Source organism: Phyllostomus hastatus, unplaced genomic scaffold (assembly GCF_019186645.2).
Source record: "Phyllostomus hastatus isolate PE091 unplaced genomic scaffold, TTU_PhHast_1.1 phas_contig_41, whole genome shotgun sequence".
Classification (NCBI taxonomy): Eukaryota; Metazoa; Chordata; class Mammalia; order Chiroptera; family Phyllostomidae; genus Phyllostomus; species Phyllostomus hastatus.
Genome location: NW_025333876.1, coordinates 908,159 through 921,337, shown reverse-complemented (window position 1 = coordinate 921,337; position 13,179 = coordinate 908,159). Strand labels below are relative to the sequence as shown.

Sequence of the window (13,179 nt, the reverse complement as noted above, 5' to 3'; positions counted from 1 at the left end):
CGGGCACACTCTCAAAGTCTGCCCCTTCCGGACCTGGCCATCTCCTGGCAGAGTGAGAGGGGATGGCTTAGGAGCCTCCTGGCCCGGCAGCCCGTCGTCGTCGTCGGCTCCCGGACATCGCGGCAGAGGGCAGTGGCCTGCGCAGAAAGCGCCGTGGAGGAAACAGTAAAGAGGTCCTGGCCTGAGCACCACTGGGACCTGGGTCTCTGAGGCCACGATTTACCTGGAGCCTGCACTGCGCCCTCGGGAGAAGCGCTGCCCGCGCCCCAGGGTGCCATGTGGGGCGGACGCCGCCCGTCCGCCTCCTCCTGGATCGCCACTTCACTCCTGCAGCTGCTGCTGGCCGCACTGCTGGCTGCGGGGGCGCTGGCCAGCGGCGAGTACTGCCACGGCTGGCTGGACGCACAGGGCGTCTGGCGCATCGGCTTCCAGTGCCCCGAGCGCTTCGACGGTGGCGACGCCACCATCTGCTGCGGCAGCTGCACGTTGCGCTACTGCTGCTCCAGCGCCGAGGCTCGCCTGGACCAGGGCGGTTGCGACAACGACCGCCAGCAGGGCGCCAGCGAGCCGGGCCGGGCGGACAAAGACGGCTCGGACGGCTCCGCAGGTAAGAGGGCAGACCCAGAGCGAGCGGGGAGGAAGGTTGGCTTCGCCTGGATGGTACCGACCTGGGGAAAGGAGTTAGGAGCCCTGTAGTTTCAGAAGAGTGTCTTGGTCCAGGAGGTGGTGCCTGCATTCTGCCCCAGCCATTATTGTGTGTGAATTGGGGCATCGGCTCACGGTCCCGGGCCTCAGTTTCCCCACCTGTCAGCTAAAGAATGGTTTGTCTTGGATTTCCCCCCAAAAACCACATGTCTAAGACAGGGTGGGCCACAGACAGCTCTTCAGTCTTCCAGCTCAAGGAAGGGCCTTTTGGCCTCCTCCAATGTGTTCTGTCTCCAGAGGCCTGACTTCTACGAAGGGTTAATGTCTCGGGGTAGCCGAGGGAAATCGTGGGCGTTGGCAGGGTCACTTCTGTGAAGGCTCCTTAGAAGGAAGGCAGCTCCTCGGGGCTTCCAGTGGGTGACGCAGTTTACTAGACCCTCGGACTCTAATCCCCTCTAAAGCTGCTTGCTCCACCTCTCCCCTTCCAGGCTTGGGCCTCTCTGATTTCTGGACAGTTGTTACCATGTTGGACTTGCTGGGTATGACATCCGAGCTATGCCCAATGGAGTTCTTTGTGGCTTTGGTTTTTTAATTATATTTTCGAATTGCCAAAGCTAGAGTTGGAAAAATAAACAAGTCCGTGCAAGAATGTGATAGGTTCCACTCCCTCCACTCTTTGCTAACCTCCCAGATGGCCTTCCTCCAGGGTCCACAACAATATATGTGTGTTTGGGAGGGAGGATTTAGGTCAGTGTAGGGGTAGAGGTCAGATGGCAAGCATGTCACAGAGAGGGCATCTCCTCTTTTTTCTGCAACTCGTTAGGTTAAGGACAGGACTGTTTACCTCAGGCTCTGAGTGAGCTACCTGAGCTTGGCACTGTGTTTATAGAGCTGGCTCCTCCTGGTAAGAGGCAGCTCTTTTCAGAGCTAGTGCCTTTGTAGTCAAGTGTTTTATTAGCAGGCTACTCCTGTTGTTCCATTGCCTTGAATCTGAAGAGAGGAGAACAGGGTTAATTCCAGAAAAGGGGCCATCTTAAAATGCAAGCTCAGCATTGCAGGGTGCGTGGCGGTGGGATAAAGCCTTGAGAAATGAGCCAGAGACAGAACTGCTGCTTCTGTGTGTCAGCTAAGTTGGGCTCACTAGTGGCCTCTAAAAAGTCAGGCTGGCTGTGCACTGATCAGTAGGCAGCAGACTTCTGCAGAATTCTCATGACACAGTGTGATGAGCATGGGTGCCTTCTTCACCCTACCTTTAAGTCCTCTTTTTCCTGAAAATTCTGTTTCTCTCACTTCTCTTCTGCAGTCAACAAGGACAAGATACCTAATTAAGCAGTGCCAAGGGCTTAGAGAAGCACTACATTCTTTACCCCGTGTAGTTATTTATGCTTCCAATTAAAAATGCTGGAAAGAGACAGTTATTTCTCCCCAGAATTCATTAGGTGGACTTAGGCTGCTTTCAGGTAGTTTTTGCTATAATGTTTGGGAAGTTTTAAACTATTATTTACTTACCTCTTAACGGCATATTTAGGACTGGCATCCTAATTCAGAGAGTGGAAAAGCCTCCGTGCACGGCTCTGGTTGCTGTGGCGAGCCTGAAGTTACCGTGTAATGAGAGCAGTCCTAGTCAGAGAGCCAGTTGTGCTGTCAACTGTGGCAAGTGTTTCTACCTGCTGAAGGGACCCTGTGTATAAGTAATAGTATCCACTCTGTCCAGCACTGATGATTAAGGAAACCTTTCAATGTCAGCTTTGGTTAAATACTTACAAAGTGTGTTTTACTTATAAGGCATTACTTCTGCATGAATTCATGTGCTACTATATTCTAAAAACACGGACTCCAGGGCCCAGTCCAGGGTTCCTCATAACTGTGGAAGAAGGGCTGGGCTCCCTGCTGAGGCTCCGCCCTGTACTGCGGAGCAGGCACTGCTATGCCAAGACCAGCAAGACCTAGTCCCTGTCCTCATGTGTTTTCCACCAGGTAGTTAAGGACATGCTCAGGAAGACATCAAAAAGTAGGTTCTTGGTAACCTCTGGGGGAATTCTGCAGGAGTGCTCCCGGGCATTCCGCAGGCTCCTTCTTCCCGATTCTCTGCCTCCCTCCGCTGGTGTGTCGCATTTGGCTTCTGGAAGCCCCGTGCCTCTATCCCTGTGGCTCCCACAGAGTTTTTAAAGTAAAATAATATAAAATTGGAGTTTGCCACCAACTTTAGTAAAGTTGTTATTTTTATCTTTTATGGGTTTATTTTTCAGAATAAACCTTTACTTGTTAAGTGCGGTGCCCATTGCTTGATGCTCTGTGGGCTTTCCCTGTAGTTCCTCACACGGGATCCCGTGTCTGAACTCCAGAGTGACTGTTCCTCCTCAGCTCTGCTGGGCCCGCCCACTGCGGGCCTCTCCCCTTCCTGGAACAAATGACTTGTTGCTCCCAACATGCGTTCTCCTCGGAACCGTGTTCCATGCTGACCCGCTGCCTGGAATAACTTCCCTGCACGCAACTCACTTCCTTGTTCCTCATTCACTCCCTGGATAGGCCCATACCCCCAGCCCTCACCAGGCTCAGCGAGGCCAGTGTGTGGAGTTTTTCTTACCCTTCTGTGACCTCTGTGGCTTACAGACTCCTATTGGAAACGGTCACGGCTAGAGTCTGACCTAAGTTTTTGATTTATTTGCCTCTGGCCATAAAAACTTGCTACAACAAAATATGGTAAAAGGAGTTTGCAAGGAATATAAGTAACCTGCTGTAGGGAAAAAAGCCTTTTAAGTAATTTCAACTCGTTTCTGTACAGATCCCACAACTATCTGACTTAAGTTTGGACAGTTCAGTAATTGTAGGGATTTTAGAAAAGTCTTAGAACATAAAACACACGTTTTTGCGAAATTGTGTATTTGCCTCAATCTGTATAGTTGGTGAGTCTAGCTGTAAATATGGACAGTTTTGCTCTGGGGAGAGGGCTGCCCCACCATGCCTGTTGGCCTGCCCTCCTTTCCTGAGCACTGAGTGAGGACAGTGCACAGTATGGGCTGCTAGTGAGCATACAAAGTGGCCAAGCCTGGCCAATGCTCAGCGTTGTTGCTGCTCATTTATGAACTCCACTGCCAAGCACTGCTTTTTACTGCATATTTTCAGTGAATCATAATGTTATGCTTTTGTCCTCCAGTCCCCATCTACGTGCCATTTCTCATCGTTGGATCTGTGTTTGTCGCCTTCATCATCTTGGGGTCACTCGTGGCTGCCTGTTGCTGCAGATGTCTCCGGCCTAAGCAGGAGCCCCAGCAGAGCCGGGCCCCCGGGGGGAACCGCTTGATGGAGACCATCCCCATGATCCCCAGTGCCAGCACTTCCCGGGGGTCATCCTCCCGCCAGTCCAGCACAGCTGCCAGCTCCAGCTCCAGTGCCAACTCTGGAGCCCGGGCGCCCCCAACGAGGTCACAGACCAACTGTTGCTTGCCCGAGGGGACCATGAACAATGTGTATGTCAACATGCCTACGAATTTCTCTGTGCTGAACTGTCAGCAAGCCACCCAAATTGTGCCCCATCAAGGGCAGTACCTGCATCCCCCATATGTGGGGTACACGGTGCAGCACGACTCGGTGCCCATGACTCCTGTGCCGCCATTCATGGATGGCCTGCAGACGGGCTACAGGCAGATTCAGGCCCCCTTCCCTCACACTAACAGTGAACAGAAGATGTACCCAGCTGTGACTGTGTGACTCCAGGTGCCAGCCGGGTTCCGTGATGAGGCCCAGGACAACAGGGAAGCTGTGGACTGGCAAGGATTCTCAGAGTGGAGGTCCGTGCACGGCGGTGGTGTTTGCGGCACAGTCCTTTCGGAGTTTCACTTGGCCCAAACTGTGTGAAAGCATCTCCCTCTGAATTAGCTTTTCTGGACATGATTCATCCCAGTGCATGATTGAGTTACGGTGGCAAGGGGGAGATGCCTGTGTTGTTCCCGATGGTCGTATGACAAATGCTTGAGCCCTTAAGTGCCCTTGAGGTGTGTATGGCTGTCAAAAGAATTTTGTAAACAGATAGATTAAGGGTTTTTATTATGTTATTGTTATTATTATTTCTTTTCTGTTTTTTACTGTACCAGGTCAGAATACCTGTCCCTTCCCTTTTCCCAGGGTAAGTTTTATATAAGCACCCAAGGTTTAGGGGAAGGTGTTGAGAACACTATTATAAAGGGAAATCCGATTTGAACTCTGTGAGATTAGTCATTGATCTCAGTATGTCACAGGCGTTCTAATTTCATTGTAAAAAGATATATATATTGTCTATTTTTGTGTTTTTTGTCTACTTTGTGCTTTTTTTTAACCTCGTGTAGAGATCTTATTACAAAGTGATTTTCTACATTAAAAAGGTCCTGAAAGAAATTGTATAGTTACTTAACTAGTGACATTTCAGAACTCTGGGGTTTTAATCTTGAAGTAAGTGGGTGGCTCAGTAACAAAGCCATTCATCCCTTTCTTGATTGTATCATCCAATTTTCCAACTTTACGGTGACATCTGAGAAATAATTAGATGTTTTTAATATTGAAGTCATAAACTGTCAACCTGCCACTTCTCCAAATTACGTGTGGCTTGGCATTTCTTTCCGTCTGGTTTTCAGATCCCCATGGCGGCATCGGACTGCGTGCATGCCATTGCTGTCCTTATAAATGGAGATTGGCATTTCTGCCTGGGTCTGATAGAACATTTTCTTGTTTTCCCTATAAATATCAAAGAAATGCTTTACAAAGTTTGAGGAGAGCTTCTCAGCCATAATCCGAGACTTAGGATGAAATTTAAACCACAAATACAATTTACTTTGCAAATCATAAGGCTTTTTATACTCTCGTTATCAAAATGGCTTATTTTTCAGGCAATAGGGACTATTAAATGAAGAGAAAAGCTCTTCAAAGAGATATTGCCTTTCTCCCTCCACAAAATCAGTTCTTGTTTTTTTTCTTTTAGTCCTCAGCAAGCACTGTATTCATTTACCAGTGTTCTGAATTATGAAATTTAAGTGAATTTGTGTATTGTTTACTTGTAAGAAATAAGTTTAAGTGTGTGCAAGTAAATTTCTAATGGCTAGCAAAGCCAAGATTTGTATTTAAACCATTATAAGGTTGGTGTTTTACATATTTATGTCGATATCTGTATCTCTCTTATCTACTCCACCTGTCATCCATCTATCCACCCATCTATCTATTTATCATCTGTCTCATAACTGAATGATGTAAAATCATTGTTGGCAATTGGTATCAACAAAGATAATCAAACTTTTTTAATAACCAAAGGCAGGAGAAAATCATTTTACTTAATAAATATTTTATAGTATGAATTCCTAGGGGAGTTGGTTGTTTTTTTTTTAAATTTTCATTCTACTTGGTAATTTTAGATGGTCTGTCAATAAACCTGTTCCTACAGTAAGATTGCTCAACATTATAATTATTGCTTTCTAGAACTAAGAGCCTACCTTTAAAAGTAATTAATATCTGGGAAGTTTATGTGTATACTTCATGAGTCAGCGACACTATTTTATGTGTTCCATGAAAATGCTGACAACACAAAAGAGACTTCTTTTGGGATCATACTGTCAGGCTACATTGTCTTTGATGGTGGGATTCTGGCTTATCTAAGGAAGTAGAATTCCTAGAAGATTGGAGGTGGAAGGCACCTTAGAGATCACCAGCGCAGACATACGTTTTCAGTAAGGAGCCAGAGAGTAAACATTTTAGGCTTTGTGGGCCTTCCAGTCTCTAGTGGCTACTCAGTTCAGGTGCTGCATGCAGAAGCTGCTATGATCCAGTAAGCAGGGCTGGGGTCCTGTAAAACCTGATCGATGGACACTGAAATTTGACTTCCATACAGTTTTCACATGTCACAAAGTATTCTATTTTTATTTTTCATTTCAAAATGTAAAACTCATTCTAAACTCCAGGGCTGTAAAAACAGGCAGTAGGCCTGATTTGCCATCAGGCCATACTTAGCCAATCCCTGATCCGGTTCCTCCTTCCCCCATTCAAGTGTCCCTCTGCAACATTCTGGACCGCTCTTTTAAAATTACATGAATGGGGGTGCTTATGTAAGAGAGTGCTTGCTTCTCTCATACAAGATTGTCCAACTTTTCCTCTTTTTCTATGTGGCAATTAAATACCACGACGAAAGCAAAAATGCACTTTAATAAATGACATGTGTTTTTCACTTAGTCCTACTTGGTCTTTCCAAAACTATAACATCATTGGGTGCACCCTCAGACCTTTTCAATTTTGGTAAAAACTGGAGTGATTTAGCGGCCAAAGTAGAACATTTCAAATAACCTGGTTTATTTACATCTTCCCTACTGTCATGGAATCAGAACATATGAGGTGTAATGCACACTCAGTAGAAATACTTTAAAATCTTTTGCAAATGAAAAGGAGCAGTTACAGGTGGGAAGACAGTTTCCTGCTGCACATTTTCCTCTGTATCTGAATGTCCTGTGCCGGTGCATGAGGGCTCCAGGGGCGTCCTGTATCACTGTGTGCAGGAAATAAAAATGTGCTGTTTTGAGGAAGAAGAAATTAACCAGCTTTTTATATCCATGTAAGAGCCCGGAAACACATATCTTCTATCATTTCCTATGCAGCTGGAAAAGTTAAAATTGAATGATAATATCAACATCCAAAGTGGTGAGAAGACCCACTAAGACACAAGCATTTGAATTTAGCATATTTACTTTGCAAAACTCACTTTCCACTTCTGAATACATTCCTAGATGATTGCCAAATGAAATATTTCATCTATGAAATTTACTTTGAGCTCATTTTTTAAAAAAGAATCACAAATTTATTTTTGAATTCCATGGCTGATATTTTCTTGTTTTGTCACCCATTAAGATTTAAGCTTCCTTTGGAAACATTTCCTGAGGGAACCATGAAAGTTAGAATGAAGTTGGCAAGAACAGGCAAGGCAGATGTTCGCCAATGAACTGGACACAAGAGAAAAGAGTTTGAATGGTGCTGAAGTTGGGGTCGGAAAGGGTTTGGAATTAAAGTTCTTTTTTTTTCAGTTTGGGTCCTACCTGTGTCAGCGCTCACACGTTGTCCCTTTTCTCTCAGAGGCTTTGTCTCTGTTTCCTACAAATTTGCAGTGGTCTTTTGCTCATAGTTTCCGTCTCCTCACACATATCCTCAGTGGTTCATTAAAGTGGTTTAAATTATAAACACACTTGTTTTTAGTTGCTTAAGCTTCCTAAATGCTTAAAAAGAATATGCTTGCTCCTTTTTCACGGACTTTAGAATGGAAACGTCTCATTCAAGTAGCCTGATCTTCCTCTAGTCAGCCAGACCGGCATCACTAAATTGTATAATGTGTATTTTACTACCCTGTCCGACGCAGACCTCTGCTCAGGGGATGCTCATGGGGGAGCTGGTCAGCACCCGGGATGGGCAGACAGAAATCAGACCGACCCTGTCAGTCATTAAGATGGAAAGCCAGCAGCTCAGGCACCTGCCAGCCTGAATGGATTTGCTAAGTTCCTGCTAAGTAAATAATGTGTCAGCACTAATGGCTGAGTGAACTTTTTAGGACTTAAAAAAAATGTGATTACTTCCCCAATTTTGCTTATTTCCCCTGCCTCTTAAGTAGGAGAAAAATCAAAGTGTCCGAGGAAGCTGTGAAATCTTGAGTGGAGGAATCTCAACACAGAGTGGGTGGTGGCAGTGGCTTTAAAAACTCAGGGGAGTTCCTGAGAGCCAGAAGCAGGTCTGGACCTCGCCCCCAGGGAAGGCTCACCCTTAGTGCTCCACTTACAGAGTCCTGCTCCTTTTTAATAGGGGAAGCCTAAATATTACAAGGAGGACTAAATCATGCATATAAATGAGAATACCATTTCTTACCACTCAACTTTAATCCTCCTTTTCCTCTTCTTGCTTAGATGGTAGTCTCAGGGACACTTCCATCCTGCACCATCTCTCTCTCTTTTAAGAGCCAGAAATCACCATTTGCATCTGGCCCATTCATTCTAAAAGTCTCACATAAAAAATCTCCTTGCCTTCTAAATTTTTTGTAAACTTAAGCCATGAATTGTGATTGATCCAAGTGCCTTTAAGGGGTTGAGTAAATGAAAGATGACAAAACATTGTTAGAAATTATTAAATTGTTACCCAAAATTATAGCAATACTCTAGGTAAACGTGTTTTAGTGCGTTGATTTGCATTTGTTTTTCTTTACCTTCTGTTCTTCCGGATGGACTGACTTGTTAGTGACAAATGGAAAAATAAAACCCTGGACAGTTACTCCTGTCCAAGATGTTAGGTATTTTTTAATATTAATTATAATTTCGCAGCACCATGACAGAATCACTGTGAGACACAATTCAAAGCTTTATGTAGAGAGTTGGCTGGGAGGGTCATTTTGCTTTTCACACTTAACTTTTCAGAATGCTTTCAACATACTTAAAATGGGAGGACCTTGACTTAAATCAAGAACAGGAAACTTAAAATTAATGCTTTTAAAACAACTTTTTAAATAAGAGACAATTAAAGGGGTAAAAAGTTTATGATGGCAGACTTAAGATTGATTTCAAACATAAAACTTGTATCTTTAAAAACATTTTTTAAATTGTTGTTCAATTACAGCTGTCTCCATTTTCCCCTTTCATCCCCCACCCCCCGCCCCACCCGTCTGTGCCTCCCGCCCTTGAACCTGCCCCCACTGGCTTTGTCCACGTGTCCTTTATTCAGGCTCCTTGATGACCTTTCCCTTATTTTCCCCTGTTATCCCCTCCCTGCTGCCCTCTGGTTACTGTCAGTTTGTTCTTCATTTCCACATCTCTGGTTTTATTTTGCTTGCTTGTTAGTTTTGTTAATTAGGCTTTGCTTATAGGTGAGATCATAAAATTTGTATCTTAATTTTGACTGTCTTGAAGTGTAGGTCTTTCCATTTAGAAAAATCATACATTACATGAGACATTATTTACTCAGCAGATGTAACAGCTGTAGAAGACGGATCGCCATCTACAATGTGTATATAAATCGCGACATGCGTGTAGACATATGTGTGCCTGATGATCACAGAAGAATTAGAAGCAGAAATAACTTATTACACGAGGCTATCTCACCCAAGACCCTCTTTTCCATTGCTGACTGATTTTTCAAAAAACTGGAGTTTGTTTGCAGGGCTTAGCTTTCCTTGTCTCATTGTAGTTGGTTCTATTGGAGATCCTCTGAAGCTGAACCGACTCAGGATGGAACGCATTTTCACCACTGAAGGCATGGCCTTCATCCTGCTTCCATGTCTCTGAGCCTCAGCCTGTTTCCTGTCAAAGGGTTAGCATGGGGACAAAGGATATGACACAGCACAGATCTAGGGGTATCCAATAGGTTTTTATAATACACATATAATTTAACTTCTCAGATACTTTTAACCTGTCCAATATAGAAAAGTGCATAATTTATATTGACAAAATATGTCAAACATACATATCTCCTTATGTCAGAACTAGCTTAGGAGAGTTTCCTTGTTTTTGTTTCAGTAACTACCATATTTTGCCGTGTACAATGTGCATCCACATTTTTGGCCCAAAATTTCAGGAAAAAAATCTTTTCATTTTAATTTTTTAAATCAAATTTTTTTATTTATATGTAAAACCAATTATTGTATTCCAGGGTATTACTTTGCATATGGATATTGTTATTGCTTTCTAGAGTTACATTTATAATTCATAAGCATAAATAAAAGAATTTAAAACATATAGATATGGAATTAATACTATGATGTATAATGTGCATCCTTATTTTTCTCTCAAAAATTTGGGGGGAAAGTGTGCATTATACATGGTCAAATATTATAATCAGTTTTACCTGGGTTGGCTTAAATCTCTTGTGTTTTAGGTTTGCTCAAGAGACATGTATAGAAATGTTTTTTTCTGACCCTCGAATCAATACCACTCTTTGTAAAGCCCTAAGTAGCCTGTCTTGTTTCTCTGTACTGTTGCTTTGTAAAGTCACAGGGTTCTCTCCTCCCTGTATCTCTCCTAGGTTTGGCTATTCCTACTGAACCTTCCTAGTCTGCCACTTGGCATGTCTATGAATGATTTGGGTTCCAGTAAGGATCATAGACTGGGTTACTTTGTTTTAATTTTCTACTGACTTATAACCTACACACAGTAAAGCACACAAATCTTAAATGAAAAGCTTGATAAACCATTACCCAGATGAAGAGAAAGAATCCTATTGATAACTCCCTTCAAAGATAAGTGCTTTTCTGATATCTGTCATCATAGATTAGCTTTGCCTGGTTTTGAACTTCATATCAATGGGATCACACAGTATATACTCTTTTGTATCTGGCTTCTTTCATTCAATGTTATGACTAATGTTGAATGAAGCAGGAGTTTGCTCCTTTTCATTGCTGTGTAGCATTCCACCACATGAATGTATCATAATTATTTATCCATTCTGCTGTTGATAGACATTTGGGTTAGCTTCATTTTGGGGCTGCGAGGAATAGTGCAGTTAGGAATATTTATAAACATGCATTTGGTGAACATAAACACTCCGTTCTCTTGGGAAGAATTCCAGGAGTGGAGTTGCTATGTCAGGGTAGATGTGTATTTGCCTCAGTAGATATGGCCACTATCACACCAGTTATTTTTAACAGAGAGAATTGGTAGAAGAAATTGGTTGAACAGGTGTTAGGGAACCACAACAGCAAAGGGACACGCTGAGGGGTACAGAGTGAGTAACTGCCTGAAGCAGTTATCACCCCCAGGGCCAAAGGAACAAAGGGAAGAAACGTGTGTGTGGGGGCGGGGCTGTTGGAGGGTAATATTAAAACCTAGAATATTGAAGAAAAGGCCCTGCCATGTCCACCAAAGGGGCACCTGCTAACTGGTTTCCTCCTGGGAAATGCAATGAAGCTGATTCTGAAAATGCCAAACATTTTTTAAGAGCTGGAAACTGGTACAAACTGATGCTGAGGTGAAGCCTGTGACTTTGGAAGTCAATAGCTGGCATCCTGCAGGCCAAGACTCTGCCTAGTGCCATGTGTGGCCCTGATGATTCTTTTTATCTCTGTGAAGTGTGTGCTGCAAACACATTAGTCTACTTCACTGCAGTTGTGCATTAAGTCAGCAACAGACCCTAATGTAGCTCCCACACCCCACTGCAGTGCAAAACTAAAAACTCAATGTTCCATCAGAGTTGAGTCTGCCATTATTCCTTGGGCAGTCGAGTTGGTGGGGACTTTGCAGGAATCTTTCAGAAGTCACTTTAGGACATTCCTTGAGAAAGGCACAGACTGTGGACAATGAAGTGATGGAACTCGACAGTGCCTGCCACCACAGCCTGCTCCTCACAGGGTGTTGCTTCCCTTAGTTAACTTGCTTGGGGTTCTGGTTTATGTAAGTGGGAAGATTTTGGGTTAAATTTTAAACCATCTTTATATTTTTTCCAGAAATACTAAAAATTTTGGCATAAATAAAATTAAGCTAATGTTATCAAAATAATCTCAAAAGCTTAGCTGAGTAAACCAGGCAAATGCTATTTAAGAAAAGTGATTCCTATAAGCCAGGCAGTGAAAGACAAATACCATATGGTCTCACCTTTAACAGGAACCTAAACAACAAAACAAGCAAACAGGCAAAATATAACCAAAGACACTGAAATAGAGAACAGGCTGACAGTGACCAGAGGGAAGAGGGGAGGGAATTTCAAGGGGAAAAGGGAAAGGGTTAACAGGAGCAAGTATAAAGGACACATGGCCAAAAACTAGAGGTGGGGGTGGAAATGGGAAGGAGGTGGGGAGGGCTGGGGGTAGGCTGAGATGGGAGTAAAAGGCAGAAAACTGTACTTGAACAACCATTAAAATAAAATAAAATTTTTAAAAAAGAAAGAAAAGTGATTCATAAAAAACATTGAAGAAATGAATACACAATTATCTGGGGGAAATTTTTATGCCTTGAAATTAAACAGTATATCTTATTTTGCAAAAATGTTTTTCAGCCTGCATATTTGCTTTTTATGCCATATTTTTTCTGAATTAGAAAATCTGTTTATTGACATTTTCTTTCCTAAACTGAACTCCAAACTCCCTGAAAGCAGAAATTGTTCTTCATCATAGTTGCACAGTAAAGTTGACTCAAACTGGCTTGATTATTAGTAGGAAGCCATAAATAATTTCCACTTTAAAACAATGCTTTCCTAGAAAGTGAGCTGACAGTTAAATGTGCAAAAGCCAAACAATTGACTCACACAAGGTAAATGGGATTCCCTTTTTCAGTGTAATCATTTGGACACAGGCTTTGACAATATATTTTACATTTGTTTAAAAATTTTTTTTCTTTATAGTTGAACACATAGTTCACAGGCTTAACTTAATCTTCTGATTAAAGCTTAATAGTAGCACCTGACAATTCCTTTCTTTGTTTTATTTTTTAAATCAAATAAATATTTGACATATAATATTGTGTAAATTTAAGGTGTACAACATGTTACTTTGGTAAATGTATATATTCAGCTATGGGAGGAGGATTTCCTGCCATTTGTAACAACATGCATGGACCTTGT

General features: G+C 43.0%; 1 protein-coding gene across 1 annotated transcript; it reads left to right on the top strand.

Annotated features, from left to right (window-relative positions):
* Nucleotides 1-259: 259 nt before the first annotated feature.
* SHISA2 (shisa family member 2) lies at nt 260-5,969 on the top strand. Its single transcript, XM_045844956.1, has 2 exons — nt 260-607; nt 3,803-5,969. Exons 1-2 carry the CDS (start codon nt 277-279, stop codon nt 4,354-4,356), a joined length of 885 nt encoding a protein of 294 aa, XP_045700912.1. The 5' UTR covers nt 260-276; the 3' UTR covers nt 4,357-5,969.
* The last annotated feature ends 7,210 nt before the right edge of the window (nt 5,970-13,179 follow it).